Source organism: Danio rerio, chromosome 11, assembly GCF_052040795.2.
Source record: "Danio rerio strain M-AB ecotype USA chromosome 11, GRCz13ab, whole genome shotgun sequence".
In the NCBI taxonomy this organism is placed as follows: domain Eukaryota; kingdom Metazoa; phylum Chordata; class Actinopteri; order Cypriniformes; family Danionidae; genus Danio; species Danio rerio.
The window spans coordinates 18,381,763-18,407,600 of NC_141031.1; the positions used below are offsets into that span (position 1 = coordinate 18,381,763).

At 34.4% G+C, this 25,838-nt stretch overlaps 1 protein-coding gene across 10 annotated transcripts in view; it reads left to right on the forward strand.

The window, feature by feature from the left end:
- Positions 1 to 224: 224 nt before the first annotated feature.
- The window catches only part of pank4 (pantothenate kinase 4 (inactive)), a 35,463-nt gene continuing 9,849 nt past the window's right edge, over positions 225 to 25,838 (forward strand). The window contains 16 exon segments of one of the 10 annotated variants that reach the window (NM_001328387.1): positions 225 to 373; positions 789 to 883; positions 2,411 to 2,619; positions 5,902 to 6,085; positions 6,201 to 6,293; positions 6,396 to 6,549; positions 6,892 to 7,073; positions 7,376 to 7,457; positions 9,832 to 9,932; positions 10,204 to 10,209; positions 14,725 to 14,880; positions 21,956 to 22,068; positions 23,233 to 23,320; positions 23,550 to 23,701; positions 23,791 to 23,846; positions 24,882 to 24,931. In NM_001328387.1, the coding sequence (NP_001315316.1) occupies positions 256 to 373; positions 789 to 883; positions 2,411 to 2,619; positions 5,902 to 6,085; positions 6,201 to 6,293; positions 6,396 to 6,549; positions 6,892 to 7,073; positions 7,376 to 7,457; positions 9,832 to 9,932; positions 10,204 to 10,209; positions 14,725 to 14,880; positions 21,956 to 22,068; positions 23,233 to 23,320; positions 23,550 to 23,701; positions 23,791 to 23,846; positions 24,882 to 24,931 (1,839 nt within the window). In that variant the 5' untranslated portion in view covers positions 225 to 255. 10 annotated transcript variants of the gene reach the window in all.

Below are 25,838 nucleotides of genomic sequence, written 5' to 3' on the forward strand. Positions count from 1 at the left end.
CACTGACAGTTAAAAAAAAATCCATAAGGGGAAAGAATGTCTAAATAAAAAGTTGCTAAGAAATTATGTAATTTGAATTTACATTAAGCATAATTTTAAATCATGGGTCAAATGCAGAGAACAAATAAGGGTATGACATTTGTTAGTATATGTAAAATATAATTCATAGCATTGTTTTACACTCCATCACAGTAGGTGGCGGTATCATCTTAAGCTTGGTTTAAGATGAGCAGTTTCTCGCCGATTTAGAGTAAGATGGCGCTGTCTGGAGGGACTGATAGAGGATCCCACAGAATGGATAAGAGCATTATACTCCCTCCAGATGAAATTTTCCGCAATTTGGAGAACGCCAAGAGGTTCGCTATAGACATAGGTATCATCACTTGCAAATTCGCACCCTTGTTATTAAGATTTATTTTTAATCGCACTAAAGTCACTTGTGAAGTTTGGACGTGTCAGAGTTTGTTGGGCAGGGTTGCGCTTAAACTTGTTAGCACGTGCTGCTAACCTGACAGTTCGTTCAATGTTTGTGAGAAATAACACACGCGTTATGGATAGAGGCTGTAAATATCAACTGTTAAAACATAACGTAATAATGTTGAACTTGAACCTGAAAGGGTTTGTGTACTCTGCTGGAACTAGAGTACGTTACATCTTAATTGTTCTGTTCTCATGAACCCAGGCAACTAATGCTATCGTTGTATAACATAATTAAGTTATAATTGTATAAGGTAAGGAAGTGTGTGTAGAAAAAGATAGTATATACACCTTTTTGCCTTATCTGACAGGTGGCTCTTTGACAAAACTGGCCTATTACTCCACTGTTCAGCACAAAGTTGCAAAAGTCAGGTCATTTGATCATTCAGCAAAGGTAAGCTTTCAGGTAAGATTTCTAACCTAAATCCAAAATTTTGTGGCCTCCGCTTTGGAAATAATGATAGCAGTAAAAAAAATAATAATAATAATCAGAAATTAATCTACTGTACATAACATGCATGTATAGTTTTATCATTGTCAAAAAATCCTTTTGGAATTTCAGTTTATCCTTTAGCATCCTATAAGATCCTAATGGATTTCTAAAATTCTAATGGACATTCAGAATTTTTTATTGGATTTTCAGTTTGTCCTATAGAATTTAAAAAGTTGAATGGAGATTCAAATTTATTTTTAGTAGAATTTCACTTTGTCTTCTATGATTTTAAAATCATTTTGGGCATTTTGACTTAATTTATTGGAATTTCCATATATATATATATATTTGTTCTATATATTTGATTGTCAATTAAATATTTTCTTTTGTCTAACACCAATGATTTTTCTTAAAGTAATGATAATTACATGAACATAAAAAATACATTATAATAAACATTTCAATAAGCATATATTACATTATAAATAAACATATTAAATTCAAATACTAATGAAACAATAGAACATTTTTGTTAATTTGTCTTTTATTTGATCAGTCTCTTCAGTTTTGCTAATGACAAAAATAAATAAAATGACAGTATCTTTTTCTTTACTAGATAAGTAATTTACTGCTAATATAGATTATAATATAATATAACTTTACTTGTTAAATAATATGATAAAAAGCAGCCTTTTTACAACCATGAAAAGGTTTCATGGATCCATTTTTTTAAACATGTAAAATATATTTCATCAGAGTAAATGTAAAGTAAAAAACAAACAAAAATTTGGCATATGAGTGTGTATTTTGGATTCATTCATATAGATGGTGAAGGTGCTGTTTATTTATAAATGTTTTTTTAGTCTGGATGTTTTTGTGCTTAAGAATAAACTGATTTCTGCTGAGCTTTTAGCCTTACATTGCAAATATTACATCTAAATTTATCTTCACTGTTTTGCGTATTTTAATTCAATTGTGTAAATTTAATTAATAATATATATTTTTACTGCACTAGATGTATAGCTGTATTGTTAACATTATGAGAGCTATTGCATGCAGGGTAAATTCTACAAATAATAATAATAATGATGTTGATGATGATAACAATAATAAAAGCATTATATTCCAGTCTATTAAGATGTTCCAAGAGGCAGTGATTTCCATTTAAACTGCACAGGTGTTATGTAGCAAAGACCAAAGCTTCATACATAACAGCAAGAGTGGCACTTTTTAAGAGTCCTGTTTCCTGCTCAAACAAATCACACTAGACAGTATTGTAAAGAGAATAACATAAACAATGCGTAACGTTATTTAAACCAGTTACTGGTATTGATAAATGTTGCTGTGCATTGACATTATTTAAAATAATAGTTGTAATTAACTTATAATAAATATGTTTTATAATAAAGAAAGTATTAGCAATAATTGAAATATTGGTATTTTTATTTCTATCTTGTCATGTAGACTAAAAGCTCTAATTTTTATTTTACTGGATTTCAGGAAACAGATGGTGACCCTCTTTATGAGATATCTGTACAGGAAGAGATCACTGCCCGTCTTCACTTCATCAAGTTTGAAAATGCTTACATTGAAACTTGCTTGGATTTCATTAAGGATCACCTTGTCAACACTGAAACCAAAGTCATCAAAGCTACTGGTGGAGGGGCATACAAGTTCAAGGATTTGATTGAAAAAAAGCTAAAACTAAAGTAAGTAGAATTGTTTAACATATTGATATGGCTGTGGTTTTGAGTTCATTTAAACTCTGCTGTATGTAAGTTTTTGTATGTAAGTGAGGATTTTTGTTTATCTGATAAACAATACTAAAGTCAGATATTCTGCTTTGAAAATGCTAAGGTTTATAATCTAATTAATGCATATTTAACCTCTTTAAAATTATTAAATGTACATGCTGAATCACTGACATGTGTTGGCTTGCACGGAGTCACAGTTCACAGTCACAAGTTCAATTTTAAACAATTCAATTTTCAACATCTGAGGTGAATCTGCTGCTGCTTTTAGTAGTATGGCAATACATGTAATGTCAAATGGAATTCCAACTTGCAGAATTGGCAATTAACACTGAACAGAGCACATGAGGTGTACCTGAGGTGATCATTGTCAGTTTATCCTTTGTTGTTCAGCAGCAAGAAATAAAAGCCGTTTCTAAAATATAAATTTTAAGGACAAAATCTCCTTTTAATATGGAAAATATTCCTTCTATTGCCTGCCGTTGCTTTTATTGAGAACATGGTTTAAATCAGCCTTTAGGCTAGATAGAGATGTCATCAATCTAGCTAACTGCGCGTGTGTTTTTTAAACCAGGTGTGCAATATCAAGTTCAACCACTGGGTGTCAAACTTGCATACTGCACCTTTAAAGGGGTGTTCCACTATGATATCATATTTTAAACTTTAGTTGATGTGTAATGTAGCTGTGTGAACATAAACAACATCTCTAAATGTAAAAAGTTCTAAGTTCAATGCAAAGGGAGACCTTGGTTTTTACAGAGTTAGCTTAGCAAAGCCTACAATGAACGAATTTTGGGGACTACAAAAAATACTTCCGCCCCCTGTGAGATCACAAAGGTTTGTTTACTGCGCACCCACACTACGCAACTAAGGGCCGTGGCCAGAGGCGCTGTAACATTATAGCAGAGATGAAGCTAAAAATGCGTCCAAACACTGCTGTTTTCACAGAGCTTCGTCTGTTTCTGTATTTGGTCTTCCAAAGGACACAACACAAAGACAGAAGTGCTTACAGTTCAATATTAATTATGTTCCAGAGAATTATAAAAAACGTAGCAAGCATGATTTGACAAAACAGCTCCAGAATCTCTCCCAGTTCAGTGCTGGATTCGGCTAAAATTTCCTCAAAGCAGAAGCTGTGAACTACAATCTGTAAGTGTTTTTATTTGCTAAAATTGATCATGACATGTTCAGTGTCAGGCCCTGATTGGCTAATCGGGAGGACCGGGAGAATTCCCGGTGGGCCGGTCCGTTTTTTGGCTGCAAGGGCCGGTGTCCCTTGCTCCAGGATCTGTTGCTCTCAGCAGTCACACTTTTTAAATTAATGTATTTATTTACTTGACCACAGTCTACTTATTCAATATTTTATATTTTAATATTTATTTATTTTATCTATTTTCTCGCAGCCTCGTGAGGAAGATGCAGCCTGCAGCTTAATGATCATATAACTGTTGTGGTCGAGTGGTTAACAAGTTAGGTTTCGACGCCACCGACCCGGGTTTGATCCTCGTCTGAGTAATTTTTTTTTTTTCATTTTTATTCTTAAGACTTATAATACTGATAGGGTTGTTGAACATTTGAAGTTCCAAAGCAGCTCTTTTCTCAAAAAAAGACGTGATAGTGTAATTAGAAACTGAATTGGAAATGACCTTATTTCATATTAGTCAGTCGTGAACTGAGGTGGGCCGGTCTGAGGCTTGAAACTTCAGGGCTGAAAAGGAGTCCCACTCCGGCCCTGTTCAGTGTCTAGCGTTAACAGTATGCTGTAGCAACGATGTAAACAATGACAAATGCTGCTTTGCGGGCAACCGATTTAGCTACAAATTCATATTTATCAGTCAAACTGCTGTAAACACACACACATTCCACCAGCACGTTCGTGTCTCTTATGTGTGTGCGCGACTGCATTTATTGTCTTCAGGCAGCTTTTCCATGCCTTTCACATCTCAGATAATAAAGTCGCAAAAGATATGTGGATGATTCATGTTACTTACACCTGCATATTCTGGATATATGTGAAAGACGTCATGTAACGCATAGCGTTAAAAAAAAAAACAGGATAGCTCACCTGACTGGTAGCAGCAGAAAAATAAATCAAGGCTCACACAGGTCGCATCCCAAATCTTGTGCTTTATTCTTCTGTCACGATATATAACAGAAATAACTTAATCTTAAAAATAACTTCAGACACACACACACACACATAGACGCACACACAATGGTAAACGCTCTTAAAGGAGCCTCACCCTATTTCCACTCGTTACAGACACTTGTCAGATTTTATTTTAGAGCGCAGACGTGACGTGGAGCCGATTCGCTAATTGCAGCACATTATGGCAATGATCAATCAGAGTCACTTAAGGGCGGGCCTTTCAGAGGAATTAGGAAATTTGTTTTCATGTTAGCTTAGTAGCTGTGTATAATCAAAGTGAGATATTAAAAAAAAAAAATAACGTGATTTCCTTTAAGTGAAACATGAGCACACATTGCTTTGCATCTTATAAACACAACCAAGTCTTAAAATTACATTCTGGACCACCCCTTTATGACATTCCAAGACACTAGTGTTCTATTCATTACAATATAGTTACTATTCTCACGTTTCAAAAGTCAGCCAAAAACCAACATATACACTAAAATGAGTTTAATTAAAGCATAACTGCATTACCATGAACTGGCAGCTATGCAGATGATTTAACCTTTGCCATACCAACAGCCATACAATTTCAAATTTAAATATTAAAAAACTTAAACAGAGTACACTCAATCAACACAAATCAAGTTTGGAGTAGGGAACACTGTAAATTTAACAGTAGAGGTTTTGTGTTTGTGTGTTTGTGTTTTTGTGTGTGTGTGTGTGTGTGTGTTTGTGCTTGTGTTTGTTTCTTTGTTTGTGTGTGTATATACATATGTGTATGTATGTATGTATGTATGTATGTATATATATATATATATATATATATATATATATATATATATATATATATATATATATATATATATATATATATATATATATATACATACATACATACATACATACATACATACATACATATATATATATATATATATATATATATATATATATATATATATATATATATATATATATATATATATATATGTATATGTATATGTGTGTGTATATACATACACACACACACACACAACATCCCACACATAAATGCATGAACAGACATATTATATATAATGTATTATTGTTTTGTTTTTTTCTTTCAGAGTGGACAAAGAAGATGAAATGACTTGTCTGATTAAAGGATGCAACTTTGTTCTGAAGAATATACCCCATGAAGCTTTTGTGTATGCCAAGCATGCTGATTCTGAATTTCGGTTTCAGAATACACACCCAGATATCTTCCCTTACCTACTTATAAATATTGGCTCTGGAGTCTCAATAGTAAAGGTATATCTGTACGGTTCTGAATCTATATGCCTCTTTGATGTTAACACATGATACAAATGCTGAGTTTGCATATTGTGGAATTCTAAAAGGACTTGTTCATATGCTGTATTTGAAGGTTGAATCAGAGGACAAGTTTGAGCGCATTGGTGGGAGTTCTATAGGTGGTGGCACTTTTTGGGGTCTTGGAGCTTTACTCACAAAAACTAAGGTTGTGACTTTTTGTAAACTTAATATTGTGACTGAATAGAAGTACCAGATTATTATTTTTTCTTTATGTGCATTTTTTTTTCTTTCCGATTCTATGTTTTAGAGGTTTGATGAACTTCTTCAGTTAGCTTCAAAGGGACAACACACAAATGTGGATATGCTTGTTAAAGATATCTATGGAGGTGCTTATGGGTCCCTAGGTTTAACTGGGGACCTGATTGCAAGCAGCTTTGGAAAATCAGCCACCACAGACAAAGGTAAAGCAAAAGAGTCAAGGTCCTCTGTTTGGTTGTAACAAGTGGCAATTTATTGCATGGGCTGTTTTTCCACACACATAAAGTGTAATTTGACCTTTTACCCAGTTGGCAGTGTTGTTAGTGTGAAATTAAGTCAAAGGTCTATGGTTTCACAAAGTATAAGGGAAATGACCTTTCTGAAGTTTTTAAAAAGGATAAACAAGAGTGTATTTTGAATGAATATTACATTATTATTTGGGTTTGCTATGCACTTTTTTAGCAGCATTAGCCAAAATGGAAACATAGTTACATGGCCGTTATCGTATCATATCTTAGATCGACCTTTTGTTATGTATTGCTCAGAGTTCTCCAAGGAAGACATGGCAAAGAGCCTACTGCACATGATAAGTAATGACATTGGACAGCTGGCCTGCCTCTACGCTAAACTGCATAACCTTACCAGAGTCTATTTTGGAGGATTCTTCATTCGAGGTCACCCTGTTACCATGCACACCATAACGTATAGCATCAACTTCTTCACTAAGGTGTCTAGCCTTTTCTTTTTTTATTCATAAGCTATGTGCTAATGAATTGACCAATATTAAACAGCTACTTGGAAAACTTGGTTGGGTCAAATGTGGCATTCTGTGAATATTATTTGTTTCATCAGTCACTGTTCAATTTACTCGATTCATATGTAGTTTTTTGTCATCTCTCATGTATCTTGTTTAATACAAAAGTGAATGCAGGATATGTTTTTTATTTGCACTCAAGGTAGCTGTATGATATGAGATTATTATGTTGTAATGTGTGCCATTTTTGATAACAAATTGTGTTTTATTTTTAGGGGGAGGTCCAGGCATTATTTCTAAGACATGAAGGATATCTTGGTGCTATTGGGGCCTTTTTGAAGGGGGCAGAGGAAGATAGTAAGTGGTTTTTGTTGTATAAATAAGCAAACTTTTTCGTACAAGTGCATCTCAAATTAGAATATCATTGAAAAGTTGACTTATTTCACTAATTTAATTTAAAAAGTGAAACGCATATTGTATTGGTTCATTACACACAGACTGATATAATTAAGGTGTTAATTTGTTCCTATTTTTGATGATTATGGCATGCTGCTAATGAAAACCTAAGACCTAAAGTTTTAAGTTTAGAAATGTTGGACTACTAAACGTACAGTATGGACATGTACAGCAGTTAATACACTGCAAAAAAAGCTTTTCTTAGTTTTGTCTTGTTTCTAGTGCACATATATAAACATTTTTAAAGCAAGAAACGATTTCTAGACAGGCAAAACATTGCGTTTAAATGCAATTCATAACAATTTTATTTTTCCTTAAAATAAGCAAAATAATCTTTTCTTTTGACATTTTTCTCATGCCATTGACAAATTCATTTACTTGTTTTGGATTAGATGAGACAAAAAAAAAATCAAAGTAAGAAAAGCAGTGTCTGGGTTCGTAGCGTGAGCCTTTACTAACTGCGTGCGCACAGCTGAGAATCTAGAAGACTTTAATACTTGATGGGTTGTAGTATCAATTGTAACAATCGGGCTACTCGAAGTTACTGTCATGATGAAACAGTAGTAAAGAAGTCGTCACCAAGTGGAGTTGCTAAATAAATGTATTCAACTTTAATTAAAATAAATATGTTGTGGATAATTTTGAAGAACGCAGTTGAGGAAATTAATAACTTGGGCTACATTTTATATATCCAAGCTAACTGCGTACCTAAAGGTGCAGTATGTAAGTTTGAGACCCTGTGGTTGAATTAGATATTGCACGCCTGGTTCAAAACGAATATATTGTCAGGATACAGGATACACTGACAATGATCAACTCAGGTACACCTTATGTGTTTTATTCAGTGTTAAATGTTAATAATGTAAGTTCGAATGCCATTTTACATGACATTTATTGTCATAATGAAAACAGCAGCAGATAGTTCACCTGAGGTCTTGAAAATAAAATAAATCATTTGAAATGGAATTTCAGTGCAAGCCAGTACATATCAGTGATTCAGCGTGTACATTTAATGATGTTAATATGTATTAATTAGACTATAAACCTTACCATTTCGTTAGAGTGCATTGAGTGGACTATTCTGTGCTTCTGAATGGCTTGATTTATATTTCTGTCGTGTTGCGACCGGTGCAAACAGCCAAATTGCTGATCACTGCAAATCTCTTCACATAGCGTGTTGTTATGACACAGGTTTGTGTCAATGTAACCTGCTCACTTAATGTTTATGTTCATAATATTTATATTATTTGCCAATTCATAACCACCTCATGTGGAACTCTGAATCTGCGTCTTATTTGGAGGCTGCTAATGTCCACTGGAGGTCCGCATTTTGGTCACTGGCACATGCTTTGAGAGCCTTTCTAACTGAATGAATAAAATAAGCAGTTTAATATAATTGGCTAAACTGGCATTGGACAGGTTAAATAAAAAAAGTAAAGTTTTTACACGTAACGCACATTTTCAAAGCAAAATATCTGACTTTTTTAGATAAACAAAAATGTTCACTTGACATGTTTCTGAAATATCTGCAAACATATTATGGTATTTTTATGCTTTAAAAGAGTAACAGACTTGCATACAGCACCTTTGATGCAACCTTTTATACATTAAAATAAATCATTTTCTTAAAAAGTGTTGGACAGCCTGTTCACAAAATATATGGATTGTTTTCCAACAAAGCTTCAAAGGAAACTAAAAGGACTTTACATTAGATAGTTCTTTTGGAATTTTGAAGGTGTTGCATATGGTCTTTTCAGCTTGGCCAGACTCTGCTCCAAATTGTGCATCTTCCAATGCGGAGCCATGAACAAAGTTACAAAAAATCCAAAGCGACCTCAACCAACAACCCAATTACATTACATTTACTGCACACATTCAAAAAAACTAGGGTAGAGTCGAATATAAACCAGGCTTTAGGGAAGCCGAGGTTGCTATGACCTTCAGCTCTTCTGAGTTTTTGATGTCTGGCATTTTCCTTTTCACAATATTTTATAGATTCTCTATGAGTTTTGATAGGTGAATCACCAATAGCCAATCAAGCATGGGGATTCCCTGGGCCATAAACCTCGTATTAATATTTTGGCAGCGTGGGCAGGTGTCAAGTCCTGTTACACTAATATTGGTTTTTGTGCAATAAATGAATATAGTACGAGTTTCACTTTTTGAATTTATAATACTGAAATCTGCCTTTTAATGAAATCCTAATTTATAGAGGTGCACCTGTATTTGTTTCATGAAGTGTAGTTTGTTTAATGGTTTATTTTTGTTGTGTTAGACCCTAACCAGTACAGCTGGGGAGAGAACTATGCTGGCAGCTCAGGTCTCATGAGTGTATCTCCAGAGTTAAATCCAGTGCAGCGAGCTCGTAGCGGAACGGTAAGTCGGAACAAAGAAAAGGCTCGCAGTAATTTTGCTGCAGCAGTGTTTTGTTCATTTTTTTTTTTAAATAAACAAAGCAGATTAAAGTTTGTGTTTGTCTTAGGTGCACTACATTTATAGATTAAAACAAATTAATTGCTTGCTATGTGTCCTACAAAACTTTTTATTTTCTCTGTAATGTTTTTATTTGATCTCATTTCATTTTTATTTTTTCTTTTCCTCTCCATCCATCCATCATCTCCATCTATTTCCTAAACTTTTCCCTCAGTTTCCAGTAAGTACTTTCCTATCCATGTTTCTTTTGGTTTCTCTGGATGCTCATTGCTTAAAAACATCACCTGTTTATTACTGCTAAGATTTTTTTAATAGTCATAAATCTAGAGTCCTGTATGCGCCAAAAACTCCACCCGGCCTTATATGTGGAACTGTTGTGATTTTGTCATTTTAAAAGTCATGGTGATAATAAGTTTTTTCATATGCAAGGCTGGGTAGATTACTTTTTTTAAAATCTATTCACTACAATTACAAAATACTTTATCTAAGAAGTAATGCATTTCATTAGATAACTCGGGTTCAGTAAGAACTTGGAAATACTTGATATATTGATATACACCTGTATAGCTTGTCATATCATTGAAAAGTGGATTTCAGTAATACAATTCAAAAAAGTTCAACTCATATCAGCGTATTATGTAGATTTATGACACACATGCTGATGCATTTCAAAATTTAATTTCTTTTAATTTTGATTATTGACTTGTTGTTAATGCAAACCTGAAAGTCCGTATCTCCAAAAATTACAACAATGCAAAAGAGCTGAAGGATGCTGTCTGTTTGAACACAGTCTCCACAACAGATAAATAAGATCTAGCACCGGACGCCAGATCCTGTCAGAAAATGTCTGTTTTAGGTAGACAAACCGGCGGAGTTGACTGAGAAAGCTAGAGAGGAGCAGTTTTTCTCTCTAGCTTTCTAGGAGTTGAAGTAATGATGAGGAAAAAAAGAGAAGTTTATTGAATAAGCTTAGTTGCGTATGATTTAAAGCTCAGACTTTGTCTGACTAGGATAAATCCAATAGGTGTTATCATACCACAAGCAACAGCAAAGGAAAATTACTGCTTCACAACGTTGTCCAGAGACATTCTCGTATCTCTTACTCATGAAAACAAGTGTTGCTTGAATCAACATTCATAATATTATAACTATATGGAAAAATGAAATGATAATAAAGCAATAATTATAGGAAAATGGTAATAACAAAATATAAAACATAATCAAATGACAATCAATCAATCACTGATCAAATCATTAACTAATGACCAATAAAATGATAATTACATAAATGACTAATGATCATATGATTAAATAAAATAAATATAAACAGATAAAAAAATTAACACAACACAAATTGGTTACTTTCTTAACAACACACGCACAAGTTTTCTAAAAGGATTCTCAGATCCTTAGTTAAATTCTTCATATCAGAAACTGATTTATTTTTTTTTTTAATCTTAAGTAATATTCAAAATGTATGAGATGCTGAATTTTGGGTTTTCATTAGAAGTAAGCCTTAATCATCAAAATTAAAAGAAATAAATCGCTCTGAGTACAATGAATCTGTGGAATATCTGAATTTTCCTTTTCATATTGTTTTACTAAAATCAACTTTTCAATGACATTGAAATTTATTGATAACGCAAATGAATAGGATTCTGTGCTGTTTCATCATGCTGAGTTCCTAAGAAAAATTAATTCAAGCACACCAAATATAATTATTTAAATAGCCAAAACAACTGGCACAGTTCTCAAAATTAAATTAATAGATTTAAGGGAATAGGCCATTCTAGTGATTACTTCACTGATGAAGAATTGTATGCCACAAAATAATCGTTGAGTCAAAATTGACAGCCAGAGCAATTTGTTACAACCCATGTCTTTACAGAGTAATTTAACAAGCACAGTTTGTGAATGAGAGTTGAGGATAACAAACCCATCTATCCAGTTTGTGAATAATTCACACTGGGTGCACAACAAAAAAAGATTGCACAACAAACCACCAGCCGAAATGATGGCACGCACTCCCAAAGTGAACCAAAGCCAACACTGCAATGACTGTACATTCACAGCTTATACCCAAGCGAATACATAGAGTATAAACCAGTCTAAAGGACTATAAGGGCCCAAGCCCAAAAGGGTGCTAGGCCCTACTATTTTTATTATTATTATTAGTATTTTAAAGGTATTGGCACTAATATGCTCAAACTCTAGTTTCTTGTGAGGGGTCTTGTATAGTGAAATGGCAGTTGTACCAGTACTAGTTACAGCCACTCACATCAGTAAAGTGCGGTCACTTACAGCAATTCATATTCAAAGTATTTTATGGCACAGTTGAACTTTTTTTTTTGATTGATTTAATATTGGCCTACATTTCAGTGACCACCACTTGTCTTTGTCTCCACCATTTTTTAAATCAAAGTTATCCCACTGTTATTCACAAATATAGCAACCTCAGTACCCAAGCAAAGAATAATTAATTTTATTGCTGTTAAATAACAGCCTAAAGACATTAAGAACAATGTTAGCTTCACATTCAATGCATTTTGAAATAAGTATCCCACATTTCTGCAAGTGATGCCCATTAGTTACTTTAGTATTACATGGTAAAGATGGAGGAAAATGTATTCCAACTTGCTGGTTTCTCATCAGTGCTAAATTGTGGAGACTAACTGCATTTTTCGTTCATCTGTAAAATTGATATTTTTTGTGAGTTGATTTTCTCTAGCTCTCCAAGCTCTATCTCTGCTTTGAGTATATGAAGAAATGGTCCAGGTCATGCTTTTTTTTTTTTTTTGGTACATTTGGTACACTCGTTTTATTTGTTAGGTGAAATGGAGTATATTATTTTCAGAATTGTTTAAAAAAATCATGAAACCTAAAAAAGTTTCCTTTGGCTTATGTAAAAATGTATTTTATTTAATTACATTTTTTTAAGATAGAAGACAGCTGGTTAATTAAATTTTTTTTGCATGACTTTGTATGCTCGGAGCTAATGGTGTAAATTAGAGAATCATAGTTTAGTGACTGTAGGTAAAGCTTTCTCCCACACGTTTACTCTGTGTTTTAGTTTTAAAATCGCGTTTTAGAATGAAAACAATCCACGTCCATGCTGGCGTTTCATTCAGCATTTCAGAAAAGATCTCTTTCCACACTACACTGCTGACCACACTCTATCATGCCCTGCAGAGTATGCGCACATCTGAGCTCCAGACAGTCAGTGGGTGCTTTGTGCCCACCTACCCAGGTGAGAGCAGCGCAGATCGGACAGTTCACCAAGAATCTACCGCTGGATCTTATTTCACGATAGTTGTTAAACATGAAATTTAATTATTTTGAATCTACCACTTGTTCTCAGATAACATGATTTGGCTGAGGGCAAAGATAAGGTAATATGTTTATTTATGTAACCGCATACACTGATTCTGCATATTGACTGATTGCTTGATTTATTTTCTATATTGTATAAACTTATTGTACGTTATACTTTTATAATGACCATTATTTATTATTAAAACTGATTTTCAGCAAAAGAGAAAAAATTACTATGTTTTGTAATTTTTATTGAAAATAAAAGAGTGCAGTAATGTTATAGGGTCTGTTTTGTTATAAATATGCAAACAGTGAAGATGACAATCATAAAAATATGTAACTACACAATACCTTAATATTTTTGGTGTCTTAAGTCGTTAATATCAAAATAAAAATAGGCACTTCCTTATATTTTCATTTTATTAAGACAGTGAAACGTTGTAGCTAGGTGATGTGAATGATGTTATAAAGTACAAGATTTACCCGACGTGTTGTCTGGAGTTCGTTTTCCAAATCAAGCTTGGTGAAATCTGAATTTACAAGAAAAGGATTCAAGTCTGAACTCTGTGTAATTATGCAAATGGTAACTTGTGGCCCTTCGTTTGTGATTTAAATGTGCCCCTCCTAACATCTGAACCCGAGTACCATCTGAACATGTGTTTGCCTTTTTTGTAAAAAATTTTTTGTTTTGTTTTTTGGCTGAGAGGGCTGATGTTGTGATGCCAGTTTTACTTGAACAAATATTAATGAATATGTTATTGCCTGAGTTGGCTTTTTTTTTAAATATAGGAAGATTTTGGTTCCTCTTTTTTTTATCTATTTATTTTTATTTATCTGCAGTCGTTCCTAGTGGTGATACGGACAGTTGTAATGACTCAGAACAGGAACAGCTGTTTGTTTGATTGATTATTATATCTCCATCTATATAGCTTTGTCATAAATTGACAAAATGTAATGGGGGATCGGTTTGCTCTCTGCTGCAGTATTGTTTTTATTTATTAAAATTTTTTTACGAATCCTTATATTGGGTGTTGTGTTTGGTTTGAATTTGAAGGTTAAACATGGTACATGTGCTGCCACTTTCTCAGAGCTTTTGTTACTGGATAATATTTTCAGTAACAACTTTCAACCAAATCTGCTTTGTTTTTAAGCTATTGTACTCTGGCAGAAATGAATACGATTGCAATGCATCATGATTTGGATTACTTTTGTTAGCTTTCATTTTTGTAATTATCAAATTCTTTTAATATCACCATTTAACCCCCTGATTTGTGTGTTTGCCTGTTTTTTCTTGTATTTTTTTACTTCTCCTTATTGCCACTAAATTGTCTGCAGATTATATGTTGCATTCTTTTTAGATTCTTGCAAAAATTGCATATCAGTCGATTGTGATTAATCCTCTTTTTTTTCTCTCTCTCTCTAGTTTGACATGTTGGAAATGGACCGTCTGGAAAGACAGCTAGTGAACCTCCCCCTGCTGCATGACCCAACCTCTTATATCCCAGACACTGTGGACCTGACGGAAGATGCTTTGGCTCGGGATTATTGGCTCTACTGCTTTGAGGATGCGCTAGATGGGGTAAGATTTCTATTTTTAATTATTATTATTTTTTAAAAACTGCTTATATAATGCTATCATTTTGCAACCTTGTTTTATAATTTGCATTACTAACTTAGAAAGATAGATAGTAGCACAACTCACAATAGAGACAACAGTAACGTGTATTTTATACTGACAAACAAGCAAGTTTTAATCTGAAACATTACTTGTTGAATGTGGGGGGAAAATGGCAAAGCACTGTCTTTCTGTTTGGAGTCATGTATAAAAACACTCAAGAAATTAGTCAAATTATTTTGTAGACATGGGCCATGTTCACATTGCAGAAAAATCTCCAGAAATTCATTTTATACGCTCATTTATAAACTCAGAAATTACCCCTAGAATTAAAAGTTTTCTCATAACCCGCAAACCATGGGTTGAGGCGGGTTAAAGAAATTTCAGTTAATTTGTGGGGTGGGTTGGGGTGGGTAATTCATTTTTTAAATGCATGTATGTTGCGTGCTATTCTCTATACCCTATATTATAATTTGGGAATATCTATCTTCAAATTATTTTAAAATGAAAGGCTACTCTTTGATTTTTACTTTTTAATTATAATTATTCTAAATAATTTCACTTTTATTTTATCTATATTATAATTTCATTCAACAAACCAGTTTGTGTTTTGGTTGTGGAAGCATATCAGACCTTGTCTTGATGCGGCTCAAATGTTATTTGTTGTTCTTGTTTGTTTTTTAGATAACTGACCAACAAAAAATTATACCAAGCAAAATCTGTTCCAAAAATATATTTTCTTCAAATGTAAGTGGCTCTATGAAGTGTAGCCTTGCTATTTATCTTGGTCATGCTCGTCTGCTATACAGCTGTGCAGTTGGATGATTTGTTTCGCTAGATGTAAAATAAGGATTTAATTAATGCTCCACTGTTATTGTTGTAGTGGCGCAGTAGGTAGTGCTGTCGCCTCACAGCAAGATGGTTGCTGGTTCGAACCTCTGCTCAGTTGGCGTTTCTGTGTGGAGTTTGCATGTTCTCCCTGCCTTCGCGTGGATTCCCTCTGGGTGCTCCGGTTTCCCCCACAGTCCAAAGACATGCGGTACAGGTGAATTGGGTAGGCTAAATTGTCCATAGTGTATAAGTGTGTGTGGATGTTTCCCAGAGATGGGTTGCGGCTGTAAGGGCATCCGCTGCGTAAAAACTTGCTGGATAAGTTGGCGGTTCATTCCGCTGTGGCGACCCCGTATTAATAAAGGGACTAAGCCAACAAGAAAATGAATGAATAAATGAATTAACACAAATCATTATTTTAAAGATTATGCCTTGAGCATCTGATTTTTTCCTCAGTTTTGCAGTGCTTTTATTTTCTCCGTCTCACTCGAAGTGAGTTCATGTGAAGTGAGTGTTTTCATATTAAAACTGGCCAGTTTGGTTTTGTCATCAACATCAAACTGGCAGAGAAATATCAGCTTTGCTCAATTTTACCGGCGATAAAGGACAGAACGCCATATTGCTTTTCAGTTCCTTTTATCTGATTGGATGTTGTGAGCATGTTGTTTTTTTGTAAATGATAATAATTACGTTACGTCACCCTATTACCGAAAGCAAAACCTTGAACCTCATGATTATCAAATAATAAAAATGCACAGCCCTTCCTGTCATTCAAACTGCGTCAGCATCAATAAAACAGCTTCATACATTTTTATACGATTTTTGTAAAATTTGTCAGCTGTTTTGATTTAATAAGAGAGCCTAGAATTGGCATGTCCAAACTCGGTCCTGGAGGGCTGGTGTCTTGCAAAGTTTAGTTTCAACCCCAATCAGACACAACTGGGCTAGCTAATCAAGCTAATCTAGGCTTTCTAGAAACATCCTTGCAGGTGTGCTGAGGGAAGTTGGAGCTAAAATCCGTAGGACACCGGCCCTCCAGGACCGAGTTTGAACACCCCTGGCTTAGGCCATTTACGTACAGACTTGCCACAGTATAATGCTGCGTTCACACCTGATGTGGAAGAAGCATCAGGTAGGGCTGCTCGATTATGGGAAAAATCATAATCACGATTATTTTGGTCATAATTGTAATCAATTATTCAATTATTCAAAACGATAATCAGTTGAAGTCAAAGTTTTTCGTCCTCCTGTGAATTTATTTTTATATATAAATATTTCCCAAATGATGTTTAACAGAGGTTTTTTTTTTTTACAGTATTTCCTATATTTTTTTCTTCTGGAGAAAGGCTTATTTGTTTTATTTCAGCTAGAATAAAAGAGGTTTGAATATTTTGAAACCTATTTTAATAGCTCAATATTATTAGCCCTTTAAGCAATATATATTTTTGATTGTCTGCAGAAGAAACTACTGTTATACAATGACTTGTCTATTAAACCTTTGAATGTGACTTTAAGCTAAATACTAGTATATTAAAAAACATCTAGTAAAATATAATGTGGTGTCATCAAAGATGACAAGATAAAAGAAATCAGTTATTAGAAATGAGTTATTAAATCTGTTATGTTTAAACTGTGCTTTAAGCATCTTCACTGTATTTTTGATTTTATTATTGATTAATAATAAAAACAGTCGGCAGCTGCATGAATATCACACACTGTCACTTTAAGAATAGTGCGGCTCTGATATGGTTTCTCTTTCACGTGTCTTTTGATTCTTAACTTGTTAGTTTATTACACAAATGAGGGTTAATATAAATAATCACTAAACACCGCGCTCTGACACAAATGTGCATGTATTTGACCATTAAAGAGCTCACATTAAGATCGCGTTAGATGTGTGTGTGCTCTTCTGTCCGAGGCTGAGTGTGGCCACACAACAGCACATGCATTTTTGCGCTTTTAAAAATTTTGCGCATCCCATACGGCAAAAGTTACATTACAGCACATAATTTTTGTCATTTTCACGTGGAACTTTGCTTTGCAGAGGCAAAGAGTTTTCACACGTGTACAACTGGAAGGGGGGCGGTACGTGATGGAATAATCGTTTATCTCGATTAATGGTTTTTCATAATCGTTAAAAGCCGAAATCGAAATCGGATTTTCGATTAATTGCACAGCCCTAGCATCAGGCATAAGTGGTTTACATGTTAAGTTAATGCAAAGATGCGAATAATCATCCTGAGGCGTAATATGCACAATACGCTTATTCGTATTAAACAGTAGACCATCGCTTTTGAACTCAGAAAATCACTTTATTAAAGCATGCACTCATTAGCAAACTTGATGGCTTCTGTGTCACCCTGCTCGTGCTGGCTCCGCCCCTGGGCCCCGACACAAAACAACAAATCTTAATAACCTGTTCACATATCAACATACCCGCCCACCTTTAAAGACTACTCCAGGCATGCACTACACTAGCTCGCAAAATGGCTAGTAACGTTAATGTAATCCTAGACATCCAGGAGTCTCCCGAAACTTCCGGGAGACTTGGGATGCCCGCAAACGAATGATAATCTTCCGGAAATCGTGTGTCTCCCCCCTAGTCCTTAAATATGTCGCACACCCTTCTCCACCACAATCCTCCCAGCTTTTCAGGTACGTTGGGCACAACTCACCCCCACTAAGGTACATCACACGCACACGCCTCCATCACCACTACCAAGAGAGTGGTGGAAAAAAAAACATCTGAGAGATCCTAATCGGTAGTGGAAATTTCAGGTTTTAAGAAAATGTTAAATGTAATAGAGCCCCGTTACATTGTTCCTTGATCCACTAAAAGGTGGACAGTAGGTGACAGTCAAATCAAGCAGATCTGTCCTGTCTGAAGAAAAGGTGGACGCTCCTCTTTTTGGAAATAAAAAAATACTTAAAAATTGATTGAAACAGAGTTCCATATAAAAAAAGAAAAGAACAAATTAGTTTATTTGTTTAACTACTACAATATTACATTTATTTTTATTCTTAAGCAGCTTTTTGGTTTTAAGCATAAAGAAGGATTTGTTTTATTTCCTGCTAAGCAGAAACCCCAGAAGTATAGCTCTATCACTGTTCAATGTTTAAAGTAAAAGAAAAAAAAACAAGATCATACTTTTATGATGTTAGTTTTAATACATAAAAAAATTTAAATCAGAGAAATCCAATGGCTTTTTTCTTTTTTTGCTGTATCAAAAACATACAGAAACAAAAAAATGCGTTAATTGCGTAAATTTTGTAACGCGTTAATTATTTCAAATGAATCGCATGCGTTAACGCGTTAATTTTGACAGCACTAATATATATTATATGAGATATATTTTCCTCACGCATGCATATATATTTTTTGCTTGTTAGTTTGATTATTGTTGATTTCAAATGCAGTAAATATAGTTTTATAAAACTTGTAGTAACGGTGCTTATAATTGGTGGGTGCGACTAAATTTTGGCTGATGCGAATACATTTTTAAAGTTAGGAGCACATGTGCTACCAAGCAAAAAGGTTAATTTCGAGCCTTGTATGTATATGTATGTATGTGTGTGTGTGTATATATATATGTGTGTGTGTGTGTGTGTGTGTGTGTGTGTGTGTGTGTGTGTGTGTGTGTGTGTGTGTGTGTGTGTATATTTATACAACAGTTCTGTCTGGTTCTCAAATCTGATTGGCTGATAGCCGTGCGATATTCTGCAATATCCGAACACCTACAGCCTCTTTACCCTTTTTCGTATTACTCCGCCCATATACAGCCAGCAAAAAGCAGACACTACAGATCTAAAGTTTAAAAGATGCACGCTCAACTGTTTAACTGTCAGCTACTAGCCCCTTTCACACATACAGACCTTTCCGGAAAATTGCCGGCAATTTTCCGGAAAGGTTGTATGTGTGAACAGGTCCTTTTTGAAAATACCGGTTAATTCGTTCTGGCCATTTTCCGGAAAGAGAAGTTGTAACATTACCGCCAATTTGCCGGAATGCTGCACTGTGTGAATGCAGAAGGAAGATTGCCGTAATAACCGCATGCACGTCTAGAACGTGCTGACGTGAGACGTCTGCTTTAGCCAATCACAACAGTCAGACGCATTTACGTCCGCGCAGTTTGTGAGAATAAAAGCCTTTGAATATTTTTCCAGACACATTTAGCTGCTAGAAGTTATTTAGATCACGTTTATGTGTTCTTCTTATTGCCAACTGTGTAAATAATCGATGAGATGCTTATGATAAGCCGTTGTTTGTTTACCTTTAAGCTTTGTGTGTGCCTGTGAAACAGCCTGTGAGCGCCTGCACACGCACATATTATGAACATCTCGACATGCGAAAGTGATCCTGCGAAAGTTGTTCACAATATTGATCATCCACAGAGTTTGTAATTTAGTCAAATGTTTACAAATACAACCGCAGCCGTTTAAAGCTCATTTGTGGTGAATGATGTCAGAATTTACCGGTATTTTGGAATGGATGTGTGAATGCTCTTTTCTGGAAAATTTCCGTAAAAATTTCCTGTGTGAACAGCGCTTTTTTGAATATACCGGTAAAGTCGTTCCGGAATGTTTCCAGATATTTACCGGTATCACTGCGTGAAAGGGGCTACTGATTTGAATCCGGAAGACAGTAGTTCCTCATACAAAAGGGTTTTTGAGACTCTCCATGTTTGATTTTGTTTTATATACACAATTATGCCATCAAACTGTTGTATAAACGCAATATCACACTCGTACCAGTGCGATATGGCTGTATAGACCTTTTTCATGGCTTCTGCATGGATGGCGCCATAGCGACCAGCGTCTTCCGGTAGAATGCTAAAAACTTCCGTTTACAGCGTTTACAACTGGCAATTTGCACTCCGAAAAGGGGTTTCAATAACGTTTTCAATGGATAAGTGTTTTTTGTGACACACAACTTAGAAATGTGTCTGTTAAAGCCGTTATAGTCTGTCACATGTGGTTCAAGCACGTCAGAAATACGAGAAAAACGTTCTCCTAGTTCACGTGTCTGCTGTCAGAAATACAGTGTGCGTGTGCGTTCCCGGCCTGTCAGCTGTTAGCTCAGCGGCTCTTTAACACACACACACACACACGCACACACACACACACACACACACACACACACACACACACACACACACACACACACACACACACACACACACACACACACACACACACACACACACAGAGAGAGAGCAAACCAGAGTACTGGCATGAAACTTAATTTACAAAACTGACCAATAAAAGTCTGTTATTGATACTCTGCTGGCTGATTTGCGGTTCATTCTAATCGCGAGCCGTTTGTGTTTTATTTCGTGTGTTGTTTTTACCACGGTTTGTGTTTTTCTGTCATTTCAAAATGACACTAGCCTATATTTTCCCTTTGTCACAGTTTTAAAATCAGTGTGTCAGTGGCACAGTACAGGCTACGTGTGTGTGTGTCAAACATTTTGGAGAATTACATTTGTTTGGGCTGGTTATATATTTGAAATAAAGAGAAAATGTTGACTTTAGCGATGACAAGGCTTCATTTAAAATGCAGAAGATGCCGTCTGACAACAAGGGGAAAATGCCTCACAGCAGCTGTTTTCCATCCTATTAGATCGCATTTCTTTAAATGATCAGTCCAGGAGATGGTGCTGATGGAAACATTATTAGTTCAAAGAGGATAAAAGCTTAAAACTTAAAGATTAAAACTATTGTTTCAAAGCTGTCCAAATGTGACTGTTTACACGCATCAGCTGCCGACCGGAAGTTCTTTGCATTCTCCTTGCGCATACACGCAAAGCATAATGGGTAATTTTGCGTTCCAAGAAAAAGGTCTATATCTGCACTGGTGGGGGCACAACGCACACCTCCCACCAGTGCCGATATACAGCCATATCGCACTGCTACTCGAGTGATATTGCTCATATATATATTTATTCATATTATATATTATATATTTTAGTGTGTCTGTGTGTGTCTGTGTCTGTGTGTTTACAAATCTTTTTTTTCCTAAACTTACTTAAATCAAAATTTAAAATTTTAAATGGTCAGTTGTATTTAAAGAGACATTAAGCTGAATAAAAAGTGAATGTATACGTGTTTGGCTTTGACACATTATTTAAAATATGTGGCGAAAAAATAGCTAATAAATTTCTTTATTTTTTTATTTGCTTACATATGTAATTACTTTGCTTATGAACAGGTGGTGAAGCGGGCGGTGGCTAGTCAAAAAGACCAACCAGAAGCTGCGGAGAGGGCGGAGAAGTTTCGGCAGAAATATCGTCACAAACTCCAGACTCTTCGTCACCAGCCTTTGTAAGTGCAGCATAAACGTTCCTCCTCAACCAAGGCTTATCCTGTGCTCATTCTTCAGCTTGACTGATATTTAAATTTTATTGCCATATCCCAGTAGAGATTAGGATATTTTACTAGATAAAGGATTTCTACAACGGTTTACACAACAACGTTTTCAGCAAAAAAAAAAAAACAGCAATTTTTTAATGAGATTTGCCTGTTTGTTTACATGGCAACATCATTTCTAAATACATAAGTATGAAAACAGATTTTGAATTAAAGTTTATTTATTTTTTTGAAAAGATGACATCGTGCGTGTGCGTGGCAGAGTATATCGTAGTTGTGGTTGGGAATCGAAAATTAGTTTCGATTATGAAATCCAATACTTGTTTTAAAATTAGAATTATTTGATTTTTCTTACCTGATTTTTTTATACATGCGCACATTTTTATTTAAATTTTGACAATCTGCCTGGAACTTCTGCACTTGAAAGCACCTTGAATTAACTGTAATCTAAACATAAGATGAACTGCAATGTGTGCTTAAGGCCATGTGGTGAAAAACGATAGCAAAGCTAATGTCGAGTTCAGACTGCATAATTTTAGCCCTGATTTTAATTCGCTGACAGGTTTTGAAAAATTGCTGAAATCACAGGCAAATCAGTGCTTGTTCACGTGAGTAACAATCGCACAGTGTGAACTGTCGAAGACATGATCCAAGAGAGTTTTCGACACCAGTGAGATATTTGGTTTGCTTTATATCTGGAGCTGTCGGCCACGCATTGTTTCTGTGTCACTTCTCACATGTGTTTGGTTGTGAGACGTAGCTTGTGTACGGAGACAAAGTTATTAGCAATTCTTCTTTGATAAGCGGAATTGAAATTAGAATCGTAATCGACATAATTTTAATGATATCCAACACTATTGGTAGTTTTGTGTGGATTTTTTTTTTTATTTGTTTTATAAAATATATTTATTTAGTTTTAGTAATCTTTACTGATATGTACACGTCATCATTTTGAGACAAACATTGTTGAGTCTTTTTTTTTTTTTTTACACAAGGAGAAAACTTTTGTCTACAATGTTGTTGTGTAAACATAGCCACAGTGTTTGTGTGTGTGGGCTTAATTATTGCTGGATGAGTGTTTCTTCTACTAATGTAGCTTGCCTCTCCTCTCATCTCTAGTGCTTATGGATCCCTCACCGTCAGAAGTCTTTTAGACACAAGAGAACACTGTTTAAACGAGTTCAACTTTCCTGACCCCTACTCTAAGGTTTTCTTTAAATCATCCTTTACCTTCCCTGTGGTGCCTTAATATACAGTTTATCAGTCCCCCTCAATCTCTCAAGTATTATAAATATTTTCTGTGTTTGATTTTTCTATTTCTATGAATCTGTTTTTATTTTAAATGGCCGTCCAGCTTGGGTGTTTTGTAGTTGTTGTTGTTGTTGTTGTTGTCTGATATAAATGAGAAGTTAATCTAATTCTCTGTTTGCCTGTAGATCAAGCAGAAGGAGAATGACATGGCCCTGAAATATTATCTAAAAGTGGTGAAGTCAGTAGAAGAGCTGAGCTGGGAGCAGAGGCAGTTTGCTTTGGTCAAAGGCCTATTGGCTGGCAATGTTTTTGACTGGGGAGCCAAAGCAGTGTCGGAGTGAGTGTACTTTAAATATGCTTGGAATTCTTCAGGTATCTTTTAGATGTTTTGTTTACATTTGAGTGTATTTTTAAAAATTTTTTCAGTGTACTTGAAACAGATCCAGAGTTTGGTTTTGAGCAAGCAAAACAACAACTGCAAGGTATGAAAACTTTTTAATATCACACAGGATTTGTCCTGGCTTACAATGAGGCAATGAGGTATTGTATTATCCTGATCATGAAATTGATGCTACTTGAACAAAAACAGTTTGCATTTGATTAATCTTTTCAAGAAACATTGTTTTAACATTAATTTATGCAAATATATTTCATTAAATTTAGTAAAACTTAATGTAATATTTACAAAGAGACAGACCAGGGGTTTTTAGGACTGCTCTAATTTTTTGATGTAGCATGATTTTTACTGATCAAGGGAACAATCCAATTTTCAAAAACAATAACTTTTTTTTTTTATTTTATTTTTTTTTTTTTGAAAGGCTCATTTTAGTCTCTTAAATGTATTTACTATGAACAATGTTTTTTTTTTTTTTTTTTTTTTTTTTTTTTTAATACGTATTTGTATATTTAAGTCATAAATTTTTGGTTCATGTTAGCTGACAATTCATTAACTAATATTGACAAACATGAGTTTGGATTTTAATAATACATTTGTTAATGTTGAAATATAATTAATAAATGTAAATGCATTTGTAGGCCAAATAAGATGTATAGCATATGTTTCTGTAAAAAAAATATTGAATTAAAATACGGTGTATCTGATGCGTTAGTCGATGTAAAATAGTTCTGTTTGCATATAGCACAAGGTTTAAAGATCGGAATCATGTTTTTAACGGCGATGCATTTATGTGGCCAAATGTAAATAGAACCGTTTGTATAGATTGGATCATACAAAAATGAAGTGACCAGACGTAAACAGGCCTAAAATCTCCTTATACAATGTTTTACAAGTAAATAATTATACAATTTAAAAAACTGTTTTCTGTTTTTGCATGCATATTAACATACTTTTGATCCTGTGATGGCAAAGCTGCAATCCAGCAGCCATTAATCCAGTTTTTAATATCACAGTTTTCAATGCCAATAGATGTGGTGCTCAGGAAACATTTCATTTCTTTTCTTTTTTTTTTTTTGTATTTTTAATAATTTCCAATTTAGTGTTTATTTTATTTTCCCAGAGAGGCCATGGCTTGTGGATGCCTACAGCCAGTGGATTGAGAGAATGAAGGTCAGACCCAAAATAAACAATGAGTATAACAAGCATCTCAGTTTCGATATTTAACTTTATATTTAGCTGTCCTCATATACTGTTTCCTGACTTGATGTGTCCAATTTATTTTAGAGTTCGAGTTCGATTTAAGAGTTCAGACCATGGAAACGACATACCTTGAGCCTCAAAAATCATTTTCACATTCTTATGTAAATGATTAAGAAAAAATAAATTAACACACTGATACTGATGATCTGCATAGGATCATTAATGGAAACACCTCAAGCATTTGATTGTACACAACATTTCATGAGATTACATCAATAATATTTTTGTCCTTTAAAAAAAAAAAAATTATTAAAAAAATAAAAAACAAGACAAAATTTCAAAATGTCCTCGTATTTTGAAAGCAAGACCACCATTATAAAGCAATGAGGTAATGCCGTCAGACATGGAGTTCAGTCTGGGGACCTATTGTCCCCTCGTCAAGCGAATAAACAGCAGACAACTGGCTTTTCAGCTGTGTTGTGCACATTATTAATGTAATTAGTTATATAGTTACTAGTTATCTCTCACAAATAGCAACTGAATGAGTTTCATAATTATAAAAGGAACTATTGTGTTACTTTTTAAATAGAAAAATGACGAAAAAACTTGGACGACCCCAATATTAAATATGAATGAAAGGGATTCTAAATACAATAAAAATATTATTTGAAGGCATTCTCACCAGTCTATACTGCTTTAAAGTTGCAGTGTGACAATATAGGGGACACCTATCAAATCTATTGTTAGTGTAATTATTCTCATTATTCTTCTTGTTGTTTTTATTGTATTTGTCAATATTATTATTATTATTATTATTATTATTATGAAAGGGGCCTATAATGAGCTTAGGCTATTTACCCAGGTTTTTTTTAACTAA